Below are 23,520 nucleotides of genomic sequence, written 5' to 3' on the forward strand. Positions count from 1 at the left end.
GTCAAGAAAAGCGCTGGTAAGTGTCTATACTTGATTAGCAGCGCTGGATCACCAGCGCTGGATCCTCTACACCCGAGACAAAACGGGAGTACGGCCAGTGCTGCAAACAGGGAGTTGCAGCGCTGGTGGTGCCCTGCAGATGTGTACACCTCCTAAGTTGCAGCGCTGTAACTCCCTCACCAGCGCTGCAACTTTCTGATGTAGACAAGCCCTGAGAGTGACCACAGGAATCTCCAGGCTTTCTGATCTTCTGTTTCCAAGTTGTAAGTACAAGGATAGTAAGACAATAGGTTTATATTGTTTTTTTGTATTTACATGTGTGTAGTTGCTGGAATGTATTGAATTGTATTCTTTTTGGATAAGGCTGTTTATTTATTTTTTCTTTTAAGCAATTGACTCTGTATATTGTCACCTTGATACAGAGACCATTTTTATGTCTTTTTCTTTCTTTTTATATAAAGCTTTCTTTTTAAGACCTGTTTGAGTGTTTTTCACTGGTTAAGGCTAAGAAACGAAGGGAGGGGGAAAATCTCTTTGTGTTAGATTTACTAAGCCTGACTTTGCATACCCTCTGGGTGAGGGGGGAGAGAGATTAGATCTCTCGGTACTTGTGTTTCAAGGACTTGAAGCAGGGAATCTCCCAGAGTATCCAGGGCAGGGAAATCTGGGAGGAGGTAAAGAGGGTGGAATCCCTTTGTTTAGATTCACGGAGCTTGAATCTGTATCTCTCTCCAGGAACCCAGGGAGGGAACACCAGGAGGGGAGGAGGGGGAAGGGAAATGGTTTATTCTCCTTTGTTGTGAGACTCAAGGAATCTGAGTCTTGGGGTCCCCCAGGGAAGGTTTTGGGGAGACCAGAGTGAGGCAGACACTGGAATCTTCTGGCTGGCGGCAGCGATATCAGATCCAAGCTGGTAATTAAGTTTGGAGGTTTCATGCTAGCTTCTCACGTTCTGAACTCTAAGGTTCAGATCTGAGTAGGAGAGTTATGATACGAGTACATAATGAATTTCCAAAAATCCCTAGGTCAAGTAACTCAAAAGGGCTAAAACCTGCTCCCACTGAAATCAAGAGCAAAACTTCCTTTGACTTCACTGGGCCCTATATCCAAGGGAATATTTCTTATTTTTCCTCTTTGTCTCTCCCAAACAGAAATATACAAGATTGATGATACATAAAAGTTAGTCTCTTATCCATATGGTATTATTATTAATAAAACAAACATACATTTGTACATACTTTATTTGTTAGAAATTAAACATAAGCCTGGGATGAATTTGAGCCATTAGAAGTTAATAAAAACCTTGTAGATGCACGCAAAGGACGAACTTTGCCCTCTGAGTTTAAGAAACTATGCCTTATATCTTCAGTAATAGCATTTTACCATGTAGCATGATGAAAACCCATCTGCATATTGTTGGAAGCCTCAGTAACAACAAATGCTATTACAAATATGTAACTGGATGCAAAATATCTCATCACTTTGAGGACATGCTTGCAAAAACAAACTGAAAAAATCCCCATTCAGTCACAGGCTATCATGGTAACTTGCCAGTAATATCAGACACATTTAAAAGTACAATGTGAACCAGATCACAATACCAGAACATAAAGGTAAGGTTAGGTTCCTTAAGGGTCACTTAGAACACTGCTTTCAATCTTAACATATGATGTCAACGCTCCTTGTAGCGAGTACATATCAGATAACAGACTGTAGTTTTAATGTTCCAAAATATATATATATATCCCTTCCATTGCCAAGGAACAAAACCTAGACTTTATACCCATATACAAATATGCATATAATTATGCCACACATAACAGATCATTTCTCAGATTACATTTAGGGCTCAATTCTGCTCCTAGTGAGTCAGTGGCTGTGTTGCGAATGCTTCCAAGATCAACCCTTAAATGCAATTTGAAAAATGGCCTGTGAGTTGGAGTATAACTTTATATATAAATAAAGAGACGACACACCCCAAAAGACATTATATTATATATATAATGTCTTTTGGGGTGTGTCGTCTCTTTATTTATATATAAAGTTATACTCCAACTATATATATAGGTAGAAGCTAATATTGAAAACACCGTCTTAATAGGAAGCCTGTTCATACCTTAATCCTGTAGTAGACTATAATTTTGTTAAATTCAAGTACTTCTTTAATAACACACATCACTGACTATTTCCCTTATGTGTTTATTTGTAACAGAATTGAGAAGAGAAATGTTTAAAATTATAACAATAGACAGTATTCCATTAAGAAGATTATGTTAAGTGAAAGTTAAGGTTGCATAGCTAAGCTCTCAGAAGTCAGAAAATGCCACAATTAAGGTCACATGTACAACTTTTTCTCCTTGCAAGTATACAATATTTCAATTATATCTCAAATGCAACAGAATATGATAAATTTTTTCTATATCTTAGATCTTGTCAGCATACAAACTTGCACTGGTTTAATTAACACAGTTTAACTAAAGTCTTGCAAACCCCTGCATGGACACTATTTCAGTTTTAAAAGGTTGTATTTAAAATTTAAGATAAATTGGAATCAGGTTTAAACAGAAATAAGAGTTCCCATACAACCTTTTGCACCAGTTAAAGTCAACTGGTTTAAAATCACCCCTTAAATTAAACCAGTGCAACTGCATGTAAATAATCCCTTATGTGTAACATCTTCTAGTACTGACCACCACATAGAGTCTGGTGGACAAACAGAGTTCATAAAACTGATTTTTATGGAACAGTGACAGCAGCTAAGGCTGCAGCACAGTTTTTTTAAGGTTGAAATTTTCAAAGCTGTATGAAAGATCTGAATGCCCAATTCAATTCCCTTAAAGGTGGCTTTGAAAATCCAACCCTAAAAGTAGACAGAACAATGTATTTACACAACATGCTACAGATTAAGAGTAACTGCTGAGAGTACCAGCCAAAATTCGCTGAAATATTTGGATCAACTAAGGCTTTGGCTACACTGGCGCTTTACAGTGCTGCAACTTTCTCGCTCAGGGGTGTGAAAAAAACATCCCCCTGAGTGCTGCAAGATACAGCGCTGTAAAGTGCCAGCGTAAACAGAGCCGCAGCGCTGGGAGCACGGCTCCCAGCGCTGCAAGCTAATCCCCGTGAGGAGGTGGAGTACCTGCAGCGCTGGGAGAGCACTCTCCCAGCGCTGGCGCTGCGACCACACTCGCACTTCAAAGCGCTGCCGTGGCGGTGCTTTGAAGTTTCGAGTGTAGCCAGGCCCTAATCTGTAAACAGGCCTGAACAGAGCCCCAGTGAAGCTCTATCTGGCTGCAAGGATCATGCCCATGCAGATCTGATTTAAGTCCCAGTTCAGCAATTATCTGAAAAGTCAACTGTTTCATCCTCCAAATTGTAGCCAAGGAATTGTGCACAGTGGCTACACATGGAAGCAAATTAGTTTACTGCCTCCCTAATTCAATGCCTACCTCAGGCAACATCTTCAGTATTATTTACTTCAGCTTAACTACCTCTCTGCCAGCAGGTCATCAGACTACTGTGAAGGAATCAACCCCTTTGTCCTCAGGTGTTTTAAGCTTCCCTGGGTCTCAGCAGGCTGCAGAATGTCAGCTCTCTTGCGTAAAAACACAATGGAAAAAAAGCACTTGAGTTTTACTGTGAGGATAGGTAAAGTGTATAGCACTGACCTTACCTAGTTTACTGCTTGGTAAAATTAAAACCACCTTATCTTCACTGTGTTTTTACCTCAGCATAGCTCACACATGCTAATTACCCCAAGGTTTTTTTTTAAAAAAATCCTTCTTAAATGGTAGAGACATCGCTTTATAAAACTCTTAATGAAAGAGGTATTAACTACACACCTTTAGTAAAAGTTTCACTATGCAGCTAAATTAGCCATGCTCACGTGCAACATTGCTTCCCTTCATTCTGAATGTTGCTAAAAAAATTCATACCACCTACTCTATACATGCCCAAAGTGTGTTTTTTGATAGGCTCATAAGTCAGTCAAATCAGAACAATTTTCACTGAAACACTCAGTGATATTTTTCAGTAAGGGCTAGCCTAGCTATCTGATTTATCACCACGGATGTTTTAAAAAAGGATGCTTAAAAAAAGTGGAAAGGGATTTTTTTTTCTGATCCACTCTCTCATGCTCAAAAGTAGCTAATCAAATTTTTTGCTGAAAGTAAGTATCCATAGTGGTGGTGCTGGGGGGGGGGGGAGAAAATCATCTTTAAACCACTAGGAGAATTTCAGCTGAAAAGGTGAAAGTTTTGTAACTGAAAAAAACAGATGTTTAGAATGGAAACATTAAGCAATCTTTAATATAGAGGTTAATGCCACTTCTGTTATAATGCTTTCTTGCCTTTGAGCTTTAAACCAATGAGTCACAAAAATGATATCCTGAAATTCACAAGCCACCAGTCAACTGGTCTTTTTAAAAAAATTATATCAATAAAGCAATAACTACAGGCCTTTCTGATCACTAGCACTGGCCACAAATGAATTAAAATATTGTGTAAATGGGTCTTTGTTTCAATTCTTTTTTTTAAGCTTCTGTGAATAGGCCAAATTGCATTTCAGGCAGACAGGTTAAAGAGAATGTATTATGTTTGTTCAGATTAGCAGAGGCATTTCTCCCCCCCCCCTCTCTCTCTCTCTCTCTCTCTCTCTCTCTCTCAAATTCAGGCAAACAAAAGAGGCAAGCTCTTCTTGCCAACAACTGGTGCTCCTTAGCTGGAAGTAGCTCGAGTTGTCAGGTTCCTGTCAGACTGCAAAGGCATATCGACACTTCCCTTCCCCCACTCTTTTGTTGTTTTTAAATATGTGCACTTTGCTCAGCAGTCCTCACCATTAAACAATTCATTTTTTCCTTGCCTTTTCTAGTTTAGGAGGGGGTAAAAATAGCAGAACATGGTCACAAAATATAAAGCCAGACATTCATTTCCTGTACCTCAGTGTCTCATTCTTTCACCTCCTTGTCCATAGGATTTGGCTACCAAATAGGTCTTAATCTGTAAACAAATGATTTGCTCTACAATTAAACCATTCATTTCTTTTTCCTTTCTGTGGCTGCTTGGCTGCTGTCCAATGCGGAGGTTCATAGGTTCTTCTGTTATTTAGTGCTCATGATGGTTAAAAGGCAATAAGCTCATTTAGAGTTTATAAAACTATAAGCCATCAACAAAAGCATTTAATGCTTCTCAGAAGCACCATGGCTTTTGCCTGCAAAATTAATAATATTTTGAAATGTGCTGGCCCTGGTTATTCACTCTGGATTTCTTTAAGTCAGTTATTGTATATTGTAAATACATGCATTCCACTTGAATTTTAATTGTCTGTGCACTTTCTTCTTAACAATTGACAAATCATAGCAAATGCAATTCATCCTGGAATTAGTATTGAAGCTCAGAGACTTCTGAAGTTTCATTTAAAAAAAAGAATGTTGCTGGAGCATTTCACAATGTGTGTAAATATTGTTTCCTCATAAAAAGATGATGTGCAACATTGGAGGTTACTGGAGTAAACAAAATAAAAAAAAATTATGTTAGGTTTCCAATCTTTATATCAGGAGTCTCATATCAAAGCTTTATGATCCAAGAGAAACTGAGTAATATCAAGGTCATCTTCCTTTGCCTCTATTTTAACCATTTCCTGGTGAATGAAAATCACTTCTCTGAAGATTTTGCATGAGCTCAAAGATATTGCATATATGTGTGTATCTACGGTCATGTTTATATGAACTTACAGTAAAGAGTGTGTGACGGTTATATGCTACTACATAAGCGTAAGGTAGCTAATGAAATTTAATTATTTTTTACATTTTCCTGTCCATAAATAATAGCATTGTTGATAGTGTACCAATAGCTATATTTACAGGTGCAAATCTCATTTAGAAATGACAGGTACTTAGCAATATCAACTTCAGCAATTTACTTTCAATGAAATTCTGCAAGCCTATTTAAAGTCTATTACAGCTGCTGACATCAATCTGCCAAGCTGCAGAGTGCTAAGCTCTACTAAAGATTTGCACCTATAAATTTAGCTATCGGTATAGTTGAGTGAAATACACAGCATTTCTCCAGATATGCTACTAGAGATATAATACAGTGAAGTGGAAATGCAATATGGTGGGAATGTCAATGGGAGTTTTGCCTCAACAAGGTCTACACGTTCAGGTTGTCTAGAGTGTTAGGTTCCTGTGTTTCCCCCAATCCCAAATGCCACACAAATTAAGGTCTAGTTCTGAAAGTCTTTATGGCACTAATTCCTACTCATCCAAGTGGTCCTATTATAATGGCAGTAGTCCTAATTTTACTACTCACATGAGTATAAGTACTGCTGTCAGAAAAGTTTGCAGGATCGCGTCCTGTCCATTACAATATACATTTAAAAGGAACACACTCACATTTTAATTAGCCATATCTATTCTAATCTTGCCAACATGAGGAAATCGGTTGAATCTAAGACTCTTCCTCCACCAAATAATTACTCTTAGCTGACAGATAGAAGAAGAGTAGAAAATAAGCATTTAATTTTTCCTGCACAATATCTTAAATCTGCAGAAAAAAAGATTTGTGGGTTGATCCCCCACAGGATCAGAATTCTTATATTTTGAATTGGCAAGATAATTATAAATAAGGAGATAAAACTAGAGCAATTTCTTTTTATGTCTTCTGCATATGTACTACATTTTCCATAATCTCAGAACGCTGGGAAGGATTATCAGTAGGTTTTTTTAAAAATTCAGATGGCATCTTTAAATCTATGCTAAATATTAGAGTTTGAGGAAAAATGTAAACCTTGCAAGTCACTTGAAAACAGTTGGCAAATCCAAGGGCTCAAAAAATAAATATTCAAGAGCATTAATTTGTTTCTAGATGTGTGCGTGCAAGTAAAACAGCAGTCATAATGTGGAAATTTCAGTCACATTTTGCAACTAATTGGAAGCAGATTAGACTTCTGCCTCAAGGGAACATTGTCAAACTAGAAGCTGGAGCAAATGAAGAAAGAGGTGAAAGCATCGTGAAGAGCTGACAGATTTACAGTGCTCAAGGCAATAAACGGATACTAGATGAAAATGAATGTGCTTCACTGTACTGCATGCAGTTCTCTCAGTCATATCTCAGCAATAACAGTATACAGCTATGAAACATTTTCAGTGGAGCGGGTAGAAAAGGGAAGTATAAGAGTGCAAAGTATATATTCAGACAACGTAAAAAAAAAAACAAAACCACACAACAGTTGTCAGAGACATAAATCAAATTATTAACTTGAGGTCCTATTCTGCAATTTATATGCATGTTGAGTAGTATTTACTAATGCAAGTAATCCCAGGGACAACTAATGTGGGAAACTGCTACTCAATGTGACTAAGGATTGCAGACTCAACATGCAACAGGATTGCAGACTCAACATGGAAAAAAATAGGAGCAGATTTTTTTCAAAAAAATACTAGCAATGACAAGATAACCTGGGGACAGATAAATCAGAGTTCCAAATGTCAGTGGGAAAAATCTATTTAAAAGAGTGAGGGGGATAGAGGGGAAGAACAAAAAAGAAATACACCAATTATGATGGATAGTATAGCAATGTTGTAATGGAAACAGCTGCCTGCCTTCTACTTCAGTGTCTGGCATCTGCTGAAGCATCATGGGAAAGGCTGATGAAGGATTTGGACAAAGAATGTAAATGTACACAACTGGCCAAAAGTAGCTGGATTCTGAAAAGCTTAGTGGCTATATTTTTTTAAACAATAGCATGTTTTTATATTTTGTTTTATTTTTTTTAACAGCAACATTAATATTATCCTAGTTATATCAAATTATACCTTCGTACCAGCTAAAAGAGTAGGGAATCTGAATTTCTTTTTCTATAGTAATTGATGATGTGAAGCAATAACATAAGATATGTTCAAATTAGGACCGAAATGAAATAATTTCTCAACGTCCAGATCTCAGCACAATTTAATCTTCATGTGTAGATCACATAACATTCGATCGAGGGAGAATTAGTAAATTAGTGCTCAAATATACTCCAGGTGTATCTTTCATATATCTTCAGGAAAAAAAATAAATAAACTAACAACTTCTTAGATATTTGGCCAATCTTATGTAAAACTTCCAACATCACCACTGACTCCCGTTGAGAAAAGGGGTCAATTTCTGATTTGTTTGTGTGTCTAATTTTCATTCTTTGTTGCTAAGATATAGATCTAATTTAATTTCCCTCCCCCCAAAAGAAAAACAGGCAACGACATGAAACCCAGAAACACACAACTACTGCTGATGCTCTACAGTTATAAGCTTATAATAAAGTCCAGATTTGATAGTATTATCCATGTACTGTGGCAAACCACACACAAATAAACAGTTCTCCATGAAGAATAGAAACCCAAAGACCAAACCCTTCCAATTCAAACATTATTGTTGCTTTTAACATGAGCCATCCATAAAAATCAGCCAAGGAGTTGACAGGAAATCCAAAAATAATTTGGTCTGGCCCTCTACACTGCTGTGAAAGGAGGTTACAAGTTGCTTTTGACTCTTCCAAATGGTTGAGGTGGAAGAAACAGCAAAAAACCTATAAAATCTAAGTTTATTTAACAAACACCTATCGTACTACTGCTCTAACAGACTCAGAACATTTTCTAGCATAGGTCATTATAGCATAGCTGAAACATCACTGAAGGTGGTTTTTGAATGGATTGTGCTTTTGGATAGAAAGAACTTAAACAAAACCTCTGAATTAAGCCAATGGCTAATGTGAAAGACTAACAGTGTGCAAAATTAAATTGTATAGTGTGAACAGCTAAAGAGGCCAGATGTGTGTCAAGCTTTCCTGGGAAACTGATCCTAAACTTGGGAGGTTTCTTTAATCAAAAGGATGAAAGAAGGTGACTTCTAGGAGTTTACAGAAGTGTGACCAATTGGAGCTTAGTCTTCTGTTGCTAATTGAAGCATAAAAAAAGAGCCAGTCTCTTAGAACCAACTACAAACATATACGTTTTATATTCCATTGCCACATGATAAAAACCAGAATCAAGCTAACTAGTAGAAAGTTGACTGGCAACCAAAGACCAAGCTATTATTTCAAACTGTCATGGGAAGGCAATAAAATTGCTACCAGCTCTCCTCAAGTTACCCTTCAATAAAAAGAAGCCATCAGGGAAATAAAAGGAAAAGAAAACACATCAAAACCTTTAAAGTTCCTTTAAGTAAAATTATACTTCTGTGGCACAATGCCATCTGCTTCCTGGTTAACATAATGAGACAATACAACCTGAACATCAGCTTTTTAAAATTGCTACGCAAAATATAAAAATATAATCAATACTGTATATTTTCATCTGTGCTTTTAACTGTAAAAGCTGCATTCACATAGTGTGATTGGAATATACTTAAAATGTCCCTGTGGGCACATATTTCTTATGTTACTGGTTGACTGTGAAGGTTCCCAGGAGGCAGAAAGCGCAGTTGTCAAGCAGGGATAGTTCCTGTGAATAATATTCAGAATGAGAGGACATAAAAATTAGAAAAAAAGTTAAATAAAAAATCAAGAACAATTTCATTGTTCACAATAATTATTTTTTCCACACGACTGTCTGTAGCCATGAGTCAGAAAGGATATCTTGTCAAGGATTCAAAATTCACCTAAAGCATTGCTTTTTTTTGGTTTTTTTAGGTTTACTAGGAAAAAAAACTTCAAATTTAAATGGACACCAGCTTTGGTTTGTAGAGTCTCTGAAGTCATTGTGTATGCAAAGTGCTGGAAAAGGTGACATCTTTCTTTTCAGGTTTAGTAGTATTTGCCTACCTAGATTAAATAAGAATACTAATATTATTAAACTTCTCTCACACTAGAGCGTAATGTATTTTTAATCACAGTGTTGACCCAGGATTTTAGCACTTGTAAGGGACACAGACACCAAGACTGTGCAGCCTGAAGTGTAAATCCAAGCAAGACCGACATCACAATTCACCACGTGCATCTGTAAGTTAACTGATCTATTCCCAAAAGGTATTTTAATCAAAATTCAACAGCCACAGGAGAAAAGTGCCTATCTCCCCTCTTGATTTTGCTTTCAATTTTCTCTTCTACAAAAACAAAATAAAAACAAAAATACAAACAACTCAATTGTCAGTCACACCACTCTGAATAGTTTTACAACCTTTCTTTCAAGTGTAAATGCTTTGTTCCAATTGCCAAGACCATTTACTCTGAATTAAAGAGAAACTGCAAGAGAGTGATTAGTGCAACCTCCGCTATAGCACAGCGCAGTTCAACTAGCAATTCACTGCTCGCACTCGACTGCTGATTTTTCATAGGTAAGATTAAAGAATACATCTGATTTAAAATCTGAATGCTTCAGATGAAGATTTACACTGGCATGTTCTGAAACTACCAATAGGACACATTTATCAACTATTCTGTTCTAAATGTATTTTTCAATGCAGTGAAAATGGCTTAGAAGTTTGACAAGCCCTGAAAAAAGAGAACTATGGCTTCTGTAATAAAAACCAAAAGTAGTCATTGCTAAATTCTAATCAGCCATTTATACTGTGTATTCAGATAATCCTCTAAAAGTAATGAAAAGGAAACAAACACAAGTTTGCAATCCTCAGTTATACAGAAATATTCTCTGTTTTTCCTATCTGTGTATAAATACAATTGCTAAATTATGCTTATTATTTAAAAATCTTAACAAGTAAATATACCAATGCTGACCTGAGATTTCACCATAAATAGGCCAAATCCTCAACTGTAATTTAAAGGGGGAAAGGCACAAATAAGAACCTGGACAATCTCACCAACCCTTCATAGAAATGTAGTGATCTGTTGAGGATTCTGGCTAGTGTAAGTGTATGTTATGACATTATATAAGTATTGTGTAAAGCTTGTATTGTGCTTATTGGATTAAGTGCAGAATAACCTGATGCTCCCATTTGATAAATCTCTCTACAGACTTTGTCCAACAGATTCTGAATTATCCCAGCTAGTAGGCAAGAGATAATCTTAAGTACTACAAAAACTTGATTATACTCATGGAGACCAATTGAGTACCATGGAACAAGTCAGGAAGATGCATTATTGCCTACTGCTTGAGCTATGCAAGGGAGTAAAACAGAGCAATAGAGATTCAATAACTTTATTCAGAGGGCTAGTATGCAGCTGCCTAAATAGCTGTGAAAGAAGTCTAGCCTGCCCGTGAGATAGTGGAAACTCCTGCATGTATACAGAGTTTGTGTGTCAGTCCCAGGACCTGAAGAAGAGCTCTGTTTAAACTTGAAAGCTTATCTTCCTCACCAACAGAACGTGGTCCAATAAAAGATATTACCTCCTGCATGTTATTTTGCTCAAACCAATCATTTGTTCACGTATCAACCTTGATGGCTTGGGTCAGAGTCTGGCAGGAATCTTGAGTAAGGTCTGATAAGCATCAGTATAGTGCATGCTTAGATGCCACATGCACCAGTAATACCATGCCAAAACACGGTATGCAAGATGAAAAATTATATTCAGTTAGGGTTTGAGTTGCAAAGAAAGTACATGTACAGTGTATCTAGGCATTACTTACTCAATATGCATCTTTTTAGCTGCACTCTGCCTAATTTCATATTTGGCTGCAGCCTCTTATACCTATATTTCTTTATAGCATTCACTCTAACCTTCTGTTGCAACCCTTCCTGGGTCAATTCCTGCAACTTTTACTCACACTGTAGTCCCTACTTATATTCATAGTCTCAGTGGCTTCAAGGGAAATAAAGATTACATGATAGAGCACTATATTTGGATCACTTCCATCCTTGCTCAAGCATGGGCACCAGAAAAATGATGACTTGTCTTCTGATTTCCCACCTCTACTTCTCAAAGGATTTTGCCAAGTGCTCCTGGAGCACAGTGCCTACTTTATCTCTCAGCTTGATCTCCAAATGACTGTTACACAGGAATCTCAATTTAAATAAGTATACTATACATTCTGGGACCTGCCAACCTGCAGCATGCCCTCTTTTTGGTTTCAGAAACTGAAGCAAGTTGGAAGTGCACAGGAGATGCATTAGAACCAGCCAGGCACTGTAAACTTTCAAATAGAATAGATTTGCCTTTGCTTCACAGAACACACTTACCTTCTCAATGGAAGTAGTGAGCAAGAGGCCTGCTCCTACAGATAAGGAGCAGACCTATCCATTCTTGAGCAACATCAAGCTCGCAGCTTTCTAACAGGTATTATTAAGTTTCGTCACCCCATAACACCTTTCAAGTCTTTTCCTTTTTCATAGAGAAATGCAGTTTACACGAACCTAATAAATATATACGTTTTACAAAACACAGAATAAATCCTGCTCCCACTGAAGTCAATGTAACTTTTTGCCTGAATAAAACAAGCAGCATTTGGCCTCATATCTACTTTTACAAATACAAATCACAAGGATAACACAGTCCAAATGCTTAACATCCAAAAGACATGTTCAATTAATGGAAAGCAGGCCACAGATTCTCATATAGATGTCAATATTATACAGCCTAGAGCTGGCATCTTTTAAAAACTAGATCACACATTTCTTAACAAAACAAAACAAAAAAAACACACTAGTTTTAGCATGCAAAGAAACTAGGAGTTTCAGATTTACGATTTAAGTGCTTGTTGATAAAATAGCTTTCCAATTATCATGGCCCTCACAGGAAAAGCAGGAATGCATTATGTGTTAATGATCACAACCAGGGGTCCATGCTTTACTCTTTTGTCAGAACTATAGCAGATCCTCCCTGCAGCTTCACCATTAACATGTCTGTTTCCTGTCAGCCCACTCAGAGATAATGTCATTTATCTCAGGGCGGCACAAGACCAGTCATTAGCTTCAATAAAAGACCTCAAACAAAAGCCGGATGATGTTTTATCCCGGGCTCATAGTCTGCAGCCAAGAATCTTATTGCCTAACAGTTCAGAATTTAAAAAGGTATCTTTAAAAAAAAATATCCAGCTATCAACAATTTTAGGACACTTATTTGAACAGCAAAATCTCTGCATGGAAATTTTTAGTTAATGGTTTTATCACATGCAATTAGGTAACTGATAGGAGCTTACTAAATTTACCCTTCGGAAGGATTTTCCCCTCATTGGGGAAAATTGACAGAATAATTCAAGTTCTAGCTAAACAATGAGATCTTTGAAAAAATGGCCATCATTGTGTTTGCTTGCGGGAGCTGATTCAGTATACTAAATTCTTCAGTGACTGAACTTCTGGAAATGTCTTTAAATAAAAGTGGAACTGGTTAAAATATACGTACAAACATGTGTTTTCACAGTCTTGCTTGTATTATTGCAATTCAGAAAGTTTCTATAAAGTTCCAGGTGAACTTTTAAAAATAATTTAAAAAAAAAAGTCAAAATATGAGTAAATCTCAGCTATTCAATTTTCGTCTTTATGTTGAAAACTAGGAACAGATGGTACTTTCCATGTTACTTGACTCTGGTTATTGAACACCTCTGTGGTTAGGGGGAATTTTGCTTAGCACTTTTAACATATATTTCATTTATTGGACTATAAAATGCTACTTTGGAAAAACAAGTCTTTATATAACTCTAATTAAAACAATCTTGCAGCGAAACCATTTAACGTAAAGAACTTGCTTAACCTCATGACATCTGGACAATCAATCCTTTCCTTTTTAATGGGTATTTATGAAGTTATTAAAATTGTAAAATTACTGATGTCCTAAGTGAAATATAATTTGCCTGTAGTTCAGAATAACCTCATCAGCTTCAATACTTTGTGATATAAACATTCTAAACCACCTTCAATTGTTTTAATGCTACTTTAGCCTTGCACGGGAATTCAAAAGCAAAGCTGGTCAAACATATTCTCAGAGGTCAGCAAGTTCACACAGAAAGTTTTCCTCAGCCAAAGGGCAACACCTCTTCACCCAGCTCAGAAAGCACTGTCACACTACTAGACAGCACTACAGCACATTAGAACCTTGAGCTGTGCTTATTGTTAGACACCCATAGTCATCAATGATTTTAACAGCTAAATCCCTTCAAAAAACAGTTTGCTATCAAACAACAATGGACTTTGTTCTTTAATTACAGCAAGTGACCTTTCTGCCCTTTTATTTCACAGTGAATAGACTACACCCAAGAAGTAGTGTTTGTAAGGCGCAAAATATATGGAAAACATATCTCTATAAACTCATTAATCAGAACATGTTCTTCAGCAATTTACAAGCACTTATAAAATGTGCATAGAATTCCCTGATTAAGTGTAAAACTAACAGCTATACGAGAAGAATAAAATAAATGATACCAGTCACATGTGGGTTAATTCACTGAAGACAACGTTCAGATGTGAAATATCGTCTTAATGAAAGAAAATAAACCAATACAGGAGAAGTAAATTCCATTCTGGAATATTACCAGACTTATTAATTTTAAAGATGGAAGACAGCTAAAATGTGCTGTAGACTTTCTGTATTTTCCCCCCACCCTAAACAAACAGAAGGTTTTCATAACCCATGCTTAATATTCCCATGTTTTAGGGTCTGTTGTGAGCCCACACACACAATAAACAAAATCTAGGACATAACACTACTGATAATCTGAACATTTCTCAGTGTAAGAGCAATTAAAATTACAAAAGTGTGTAATATGGGTGACGTGTACATGTTGACCAACATTTACGTAATAATTGTGCTTAAAAAAAAATAAAGGGTGGAGAAAGGGGACAGGTTTTAACACCAAAAATCTTAGGAGTGGTTAGCCTACCTGTCAAATCTACCTATTCAGATGTGTCACTGGTGGCTTAACCACAAAAGAGGCTTCATGAATATAGCTCAAACATTTTAGAATTACAGCATACTTTGACTTTATCCACATATTAGGGGAGTGGCGACTTTTACAACATTCTTGTGGTTTCTGCATAAAAGAGCCAGCAGAACACAGTCATTGATTTAATTAGAGTTCATGAAATCCAATTTCTCATGTTTTACATGACTTTCTGCAGTAAGGAAACAGAATAAACAGACCAAAAATAGACATTTGAGTATACTGTGAAAATTAAACAGTGACTGCAACTCTTGGGAATCTGCTCCAAGCTTTTAACAAAGAGTAAACAAACACAATAAAATATCCTCCAACACTATACAAAGAAACTCAGGTTTTAAATTTGTGGACATTAACTAATTTGTATCTGACAAGACATTATTTAAATTTACGAGACAACTCATTCATAAACATTAAAACAAATGGAAATTGATTTTAACAGCCAGGCTTGAAAATTATATAGTTATCTAGGGTCACAATGGTGCTTTTGGGGCATGTCACATCTATAGATGCAAGTGTGTATAGCCAAAGCAGAAAAAAAAACTATTCAATCTTAAATCCCTAAAAAAAATTCTCTTGAATGATTTGCAAGTCTTTTTTAAAACTGAAGTTTCATTGATAGTATTACAGGCTGAATCTAAAATTGCAACCAATGTCTGCTGTGAGTTCTATTTTCATATGCCAAGTAGGAGACGTTCTTTAAAGAAATTGCTCTCTGGAGTGAAACACTAAGGGATGTTGTTTAAAACTGTAAGCCAGCACACCAGCGTGATAGACAATGGCCAGCACTACAGGACTCTAACGTGTGAAGCCTATATTAACGTCACTGTGTGCCAACAGCAGTGGGTGTTAGTGGAATTGCAAGCTCTTGAGAATTCTACAAAGCCAAGAGCTGGAAAATAAGGTGTACCTTTGGCTCAAAACTATTCCTAACATGTTTGTTCTTAATTTACCTATTATCCCATTTATATTACACTGACTGAAGATTACTTGCATGTATATGAATTCATTCTTCATACAATTTCCTGTGAGACTAGAATGAAAAGAACACAAAAACTGAGAAACAACACTACTCTGTAATCTCTGTTGCCATGACAGCAAGCCTTTGAGATACTGAAATGTTCAGATTGCCAGCTAAACAAAATTGTTGAATGTGAACATTTGGCTGAAAGATTAAAAGGCTAAGGGGGTTGCAAAAGGGCAGTACCTCCCACATTCCAGGCAGCCACTGAATCCAATCAAATGGCTCTGACTCTTTAACCACAACTATTGTGAAGACTGGATTAGGGCAATTTATCTAGATAGTTAAAGCAGATTAGAGAACTGCAATTTGAAGACTACTGGTAACAAAAGCAAATGCCTACTGTATGTACTAAATTAGTAAAAGACCATGGGATTTTAGCATACCTTTCAGAGTGAACAGAGTGAATCAGAGTGCAAATTTACACCTGTGAATTAATTAAAGCAACCTAGTTTCTCCCATCTGTATTTAGAAAAGTCAAAACAGATTCAAGAGTCTTGTATGAGGAGCAAATTTGAATTTCATATTTGTAGGTATTTTTTACGTTTAGGATAATATATCTAGAGGTCAATTTGAATGATCTTTACATTTCCTTAACATATTTAATGTCACAACCCACAAAGTCTAATCCTATCAATAGGCCAAGAGTTTGTTGAAACATTACACAATCTTAAACATCTGCAATGACACACAAAAAGAGGCTCATAATATGTTGTAAACAGCATAAATTTTTCCAAGGACTTCAATCCATCTGGACTCTGGTAAACAACTCTGTACACTTAACACCAGCCAGAAAGTTTTCCCATCACTTAGAAGTCAGTCAGGGAAGTTGTAAAGGCAGGTAATTTAAGAACAATTCCAGACAATCATGCCACAAGCTAATACCCTTAGGTTTTGGGTGGGTGGGTGGGTGGGGAGGAAGGAGATGTCTTTGAGAAGGTGTCTTTGTTTAACCCAACCTGTAGAATTCATTTGACTCAATTATGGACCAACAATAGCCCCCTAGATCCTAGAGAAGAAACCTTCTGCTCTCTGGATAGAACAATTGCTGCTGACACTAGAACCTGCCTGAACGAGCAATAACAATAGCCAAGAAAACCAGCTCTCTCCCCACCCTCCCCTAACAATACAAGGCCATAGAGAGAGCATCCTTTATGCATTAACAGAAAGGAAAAGGGAGAAAACACACACACACACACCACTTGATTTCTTTCACACATTTCAACCACTCAGCAAAGAAGTTCACAGCCAAGAACCTATAGGGCTCAGATAAGAAAGACTGCCTTGACAAGAGAAAACTGTTCCCCCACATATGAGAGAAAGGTATTTTGTACATATATCACAGTACAAGGTGCACTCCCCTCCCCCAACTCCCTTCCTCCAGGCCGATTATTACAGGCACTGAGTGTTTTCTGGCTCAGTGCTCTCCATTCCCCACGCCAGCTTCCGAGGTCTCTTGGCTGCTGTAAACACAAGAGCCCCCCAATACCAAAAAGACCACTGACTAGAGTGGATGAAAGAGCCAAAGTATTTGCAGATGCATCTCTCCTCCCTGTCTCAATCTAAACTCTAAAGAGAAAGGTGGAGAGAAAGGATGTGAATTTCCTTTCCACCTTGGCAGAAGGAACATCCGCTTTTATACTAGAGTGCACAATAAAAAGGATAGTAAACAAACCCCAGGCAGCTAGGTCTGAGCCACACACACAAACAAGCCTCCGGTCTGCAAACACGTGTCCTCGGGGGTTGCAAACATGACTTCGGAATGTTACACTAATAACAGCCCCATTAGGAAGGGTCACTTCGAATTCTCCTTCAAAATAAACAAAGGAGGAGACACGACAACACGAAACGCACGTTTAGCCACATTTGGGAGACAGCGGGGATGGGGAAGGAGGGGAAGAGAAATTAAAGACAAGACGAAAATAAGGCTCCAACGTAACAATTTCTGTCCGGGAGTGGGGTTTGTACACACGGTTTATATGTATACCACAAACGCATAACACCAATAACAGGAGCCAGGAACACAGCTGCGGGAAGTCTGTAATAAACACGGGGGGGGGGGAGATAGCTGGGGGAATAAGAGCTTGTCCTACCTTTTCTGTTTTCAATTTCTTGATTCGCCTGTGGTTCTCCTCCTCCTCCTCTTCCTTCTTTACCAAAATAGAGTTCCCCATTAACCCTGAATCCGGGGCGCTTTTGCTCACCTCCCCCACCGTGGAGGAGGCGCAGTGGAAGGGGCTGTTGCTCCCACCACCGCCTCCCTTGGCCCCGAAGCCATACAGGTGCCCAGAGGGAGCTTGGCTGCTGCCACCCCCACCGTTGGGGTGGCCCTGCTGCAGGTCATGCTGCTTGTCCTTCCTGGATTTCCCCGCATCTTTATCCCGCTTGGAGCCTCTGCTGCCCTGGGTTTTACCTGCTTTTTCCTCTTTGTTTTTCCCGCAAGAGGCAATAGGGTTGTTGTTGCTGGTGTTGTTATTATTGCCGTTTGGGTTGCTGCTCACACTTTGACCCAGTGCTGAATTCATGCCAGTTGCCTCTCCAGGGCGCCCTTGGACTTCCTGCCTCTTGCCAGCACTGCTGATCTCAGGAATCCCATACAAGGCAGCAGAAGGCAGAGATTTATTAGCATCCTTAGAAGTTTTACTCCTTTTCACTTTTGATTTGCTAGTCTCTTTGTGAGAGGAATTCCCCTGGGGGGCAGGGGGCTGAACAGAAGCAAATTTTAGGCCATCAGCTAAGGCTGAGGTAGCATTAGCCCCACTGGAAGCCAGACCCCCACAATCCTTGGAGCTAGTACTGCTGCTGCTGGTGGTGCTATTAGTGGAATTATTCATCTCAAATTTCTGTCTGTCCTTCTCCAAATCGGCGTCCAAATCGATTATTAAATTTCCAACCCCAATTTCCCAATCATCGCCACTGTCGTAAGTATCAACCGCGTTTGGATCCACACCTTTGCATGCAGTGGAAGTGTTCACTGACATCCTGAAGATGAGATCTCTAGAATAAAAATCCGATGAACTTTCCTTTGGAGATGAGGGGACATTCGTTTATCTCCGTTGGGCTTTTCTTTTTAAATTATTATTTATTTAATTCTTCTTATCTTCCTGCCCCTGGTATGTCTAGGTTTATACCCTGAAGTCCAGGTCCACTTTTTCCTGTGAGGAGGGGAAAAGTCGAATATTTCTTGTCTGGATATTACCAGAATATAATACGATTAATATAGGGGGCAAAGGAGAGGGAGAGCAAGATCATTCAGAATTTCCACGTTTTATTGTTTTAAAAGTTGTTAAATAGGAGGCAATTGCTTGAGATTATTTTATAGTGAACATCTTGAATCTAGTTGTACCCCAACATCCATGATCACTCTTAAAAAGTCATGTATCCTATATATAAAAACCCACCGTAACTACATGATTTAAATCCACAAAGTCAGAGATACAGAGTTAGGGCTGGTGACTAGCTGTTGGAGCACATGTGTAAAATAAGCTTCTGGACCACCACTTAGACACAAAAGCGAGAAAGGAAGGACACAGCTTCACTCCTCACTGCATTCCTTGGATTTTGTGGTTTTAAACCAGACCCTTGAAGTTTTGTAACTTTTCTATACTATCTTTTACCCCAATTTTGCTTAACCTTGGGGGGTAGGGAGCACAAAGCCTGTTTTTCATTAACACAAGATAGCTTCCATTAAAAATCAACAACCTATACTTTAAATGGTGCATTTACTTAAGAAATATCTAACTCCATGGGTAAAAAGTGTCTTTTCTTTTTAAAATATACCCAAGATAATTCTAAAAGCAGTTGTAATGCACTCCTAGGTTACACAATTGCTCAGTCTGTTAAATATAGTATTACAGACTGTACAGGAAACTGATTAAGACATACACTTTAAGTGATCTGCACCAAGGTGGCCTCAATGACCGCAAATGAGTGTGTGTTTGACAAAGATTAGTTAAAACGATTTTTAAAGGGATCTAGCCCTTTTACAGTTGACTGTCTCAATATTTATACACATATAGGCATATTGCTTACCTTTAATCCTTTATCATTTTTTAATTAAGCCAGCAAATCAAAATGCTGTTCCCATTCGACTCAGCAACAACTGTGTGCCTCATTTTACTTAAAGAGCAAAGTGATCAAGAAGCAGAAAACAAATAACATCTCAGCCAGTGTAATCGCTCAAAAATATATCTCCCCCCATTTTGGCACACGGATCAGGAGTCCTTTATTTGTACTGGTTTTCCTCCTTTCTTAAAAATGTTGTTCCTCAACTTTACAAGCTGGAAGATAATATTTCACATTCAAAACAGGAGCATCAAGAACCAGGGTTTTTTGTTTGTTTTTTTCTTAACAAGCACCGAGATGTAATAATAATAATAAATAACAATTTTAAAATGTTTTCCAACTTCACATTCCGTCTTCAACTCCAGACTTCAGAGCCATCCTGATCAGTAAGTAATGATCCCATGAAACAAACCTACAGGCGTCCGGTTGTTACAAGACAGAATGTGCTAACATCGGGATAAATTAGTGAAAGGGAGGAAGGAAAAAAAGAAGAAAGGACTGAAAATCTGGGCTGGATTCCGCCTGTTAGTCGGGAAGTGGCATTTTTTTCGCCGGTCCTGACAGATCTGATTTCTTGAACTAACTTAAGGGGGAAAAGGAAGGGGGGAGAATGAGGAGGGAAAGGGGGGGCGGAGAAGAGGGAGGGGGAAATCAGTGTTCTGATAAACCAGTTATCAGAACATTTCGTGGGAGTGGAGGAAAGAGTGTGTTTTAAAATTAAGTAAATCTCCCCAAAGGTATCACCTGGGGATTTTTCCCTCTTTTCTTTTGTATGTTGTAAGAAAATAGCATCCAAATTACAGGGGGAAGGAGGGAGAATCCGGGAGCTCAGGTTAATCAGTCATGTTGCAAGTAATTCAGTAATTAGAGACCAAAAAGATAAAATCGACTTTTGGGTTTTGCTGGACAGATTTTTTCCTTATTGTTTCAGCAAACGTTGCATCGTCTTTTTATTTATTACCCCATGCCTTCATCCCCTTTAAGTCAGATTGTCTCGGAGCTTGGCTTAGTATTTTTAATTAGCTGGCGTTTGGAAGCTAAAAGCTGTAATGAATTGTTGATGGATTGGAAAAGAGAGTTGGTTTGCTGGAAATGTTAGGGCAGGAGGGGGGATGGGCGAGTTACCAACAACCAACCATCTAAAAGGAGCGATTTTGTTACAGTTCAAGCCTTTCTCATCACGTGACGATCAAGGGCTCAATTGGTTGTCGTGAGAACAAAAATGGGTGACAAGCGTATCAAGAAAATACTGATCTGGTCTTTAGGAAAAAAAAACTTAAGGTCTGTTTCTCTCCCTCCCCCTTCTGCTGCTGGCACAGCTACAAGTTATGAATGTGAAACATTTCTCTCTGCGAACTGGGTCTCTGAAGTTAGGAATGAGTGAAATGTACTGAACACCATGGCACAGCATATGTTTTAGAGAAACACCTTATAAAAGCTTTCCTCGAGTTATCTGCAATTTGTAGTAGTTTAGAGACACAGGACGGGGGAGAGATAGAGAGGTTATTTCAAGGTTTTAATGTCTCCGTATATAAAACATAACTAAACATTTGATGGCTTCAAAGTTAGTCTCCATTCTGAACCCATGGTAGATTGTCTGGGGGATGGCTGGCTTTTGGGGGGGGGGGAGGAGAAACGGTCATTGCACCACAACATATGGGCGTCACTATCCCCTAATTTAGCATTACATTATTGGTATTAACATGTGACAGAAGCAAAAAAAACCCTCCTGCTCCACTAAAGCTATTTTGTACCCCTAAGGTCCTATTAAAAAGTTGCCTGCTCATTTTTAGGGGGATTGGGTGGAGAGAGAGAAAAAATATGCTGGCTGGCCTGTAGTTGTGTCACTTTGATTTTCCCCTCTTGGTTAGTTTAAAAAAAAAAAAACAAGATAAAAACGCCCCCCTCCCCCCGCCGAGTGCACCGTCAAGTATGATTTGTGTGAGAGGCTACAATGCTTTTCACCCTCACCTTCATATCCCTTAGATAACTCAGCCTACTCGTGGTTTTTTGTTTGCTGTTTTAAAACACAAATAACTAGTTCCTTATTTCAATGCACAAAACTCATAATATTCCCCTTTGCATGAAAAAAAAAATCCCCTCTAAGTGCTATAGACACACCACGCAACCGTACTTACGATCTGTATTGGATCGAGTTGACCTTTTCCTTCTAACTGCATTGAGTGTGTTTTTGTTGCAGCCGCTTTTTATTTTTGGAAAAAAAATCTAATTTCTTCAACAGATTTATTGTGTTTGGAAGAAAAGAGCACCAGATTTCATGAACCTTCCTTTTTAAAACAAAATTAAAAAAATAAAAATCCCCCTACACACATACACATACACACACACTACACAACAAGCTGGCTTTACTGCAATAGTGAGCAGCAGAAATCACAACTGGAGAAGGGAGAGTGTGAAGCAAGCACAGACTCTGTACCTGAAAGGGACTTTTCTTTGTTCCCAATGCCCTTTCCCATCTGCCCAATCAAAGACCAGCTTTTATGAAACCGGGCTCTCTGATTGGCTAGCTGCTCCTCTCGGCTTCCGAAGGGGGTGAAAGCGAGAAACACACACGCATACATACATAGAAGCCTTGTATTTTGCAATCCTCAAACTACGTTTAGTGCTACAGCAGGCAGCCTCCTGCTGCAGCAAGATACAAATCATGTTTCCCATTTCAATTATAGCATTATCCTATATAACATTTTATGTCAAGACAACCAAATAGGGAGGCGAGCAGCCCAGCCAACCCTCACACAGTGGGAGGAGGATTTCCTCATTTTCTTTTTAATTTAATTTCAAGGCAGTTTTCAAAGCAATGATGGATGATTTTTCTGTTTCAAAGAGGCAAATTAAAATCTCATTCTGTTTTTAAATGCCCCCTCATTCAAAATTGTAACAGTTTGACACGAAACCGAGAGAGAGAGGCTGTTACATGAGTGCGATCATTTTCATGTTTAGTGAAGGAGAAAAGCAAACAATGTCTTAAGCAGGGGAGGCTCAGCAAAGAACAGAACTGGATTCCATTCCTCCCCCTCACCCACCCCTGCGTTAGAGGGACATTGAAGGTACTGCAGCGTCTTCGGTTTGTCCTTATTCCTCAGCTTAACGCCTGTCCCTTCCTCAGAGTTTATTTCATGTTCATTTTTACAATATGACTTACAGGAGACAGTGCGGTTTCTCTGTTGTTGAAAAAACACATAACCCTTTTGTTTCCAGTTTCCTGATTTACTGCTGCAAGCACTGAACTGTGAATGCAAGCGACCATATAACTACCACGTGAACAACACCCGTTCACAAGAATCAGTAACATAGCTCTCTTCTAGCAGGCTTTGTCTTGCGTCAAAAAAAGAAAAAGAAACCTTAATCAGTTCTTTTGTTTAGGCTTAGAGCCAAATGTCCTTTAAAATGTATTTGAATTTATTAAAAAACTTGAGTACGTTCCTTATGCTGCTTAAATTGATCGGCTTGCCAAGCGTAGCCCCTCCCCCACCCACTCTGTACAGAACAATTTCTACATTGAAGGGACCCAACAAACATGAATATCTTGTCGAGAATTGAATTAACTATAGGACGAAAGGCTGATAACCCAGATAATGCGTCTCTGCGGTCACATATCGTGAGGTTCATG

The 23,520-nt window shown here is 38.3% G+C and overlaps 1 protein-coding gene across 6 annotated transcripts in view; it reads right to left on the minus strand.

The window, feature by feature from the left end:
- Positions 1-22,277, minus strand: part of ZNF608 (zinc finger protein 608) — a 109,770-nt gene extending 87,493 nt beyond the window's left edge. Inside the window, exons 1-3 of one of the 6 annotated variants that reach the window (XM_050945571.1) lie at positions 22,028-22,277; positions 19,857-19,943; positions 17,918-18,979 (exon numbers count right to left, since the gene is read on the minus strand). In XM_050945571.1, the coding sequence (XP_050801528.1) occupies positions 17,918-18,805 (888 nt within the window). In that variant the 5' untranslated portion in view covers positions 18,806-18,979; positions 19,857-19,943; positions 22,028-22,277. Of the gene's footprint in view, positions 1-17,917; positions 18,980-19,856; positions 20,490-22,027 lie in introns of those variants that run through there. The other 5 variants (XM_050945570.1, XM_050945573.1, XM_050945569.1 and 2 more) reach the window with 5 other exon arrangements.
- Between the last annotated feature and the right edge of the window lie 1,243 nt (positions 22,278-23,520).

This window comes from Gopherus flavomarginatus, chromosome 3 (genome assembly GCF_025201925.1).
Source record: "Gopherus flavomarginatus isolate rGopFla2 chromosome 3, rGopFla2.mat.asm, whole genome shotgun sequence".
Taxonomy (NCBI): domain Eukaryota; kingdom Metazoa; phylum Chordata; order Testudines; family Testudinidae; genus Gopherus; species Gopherus flavomarginatus.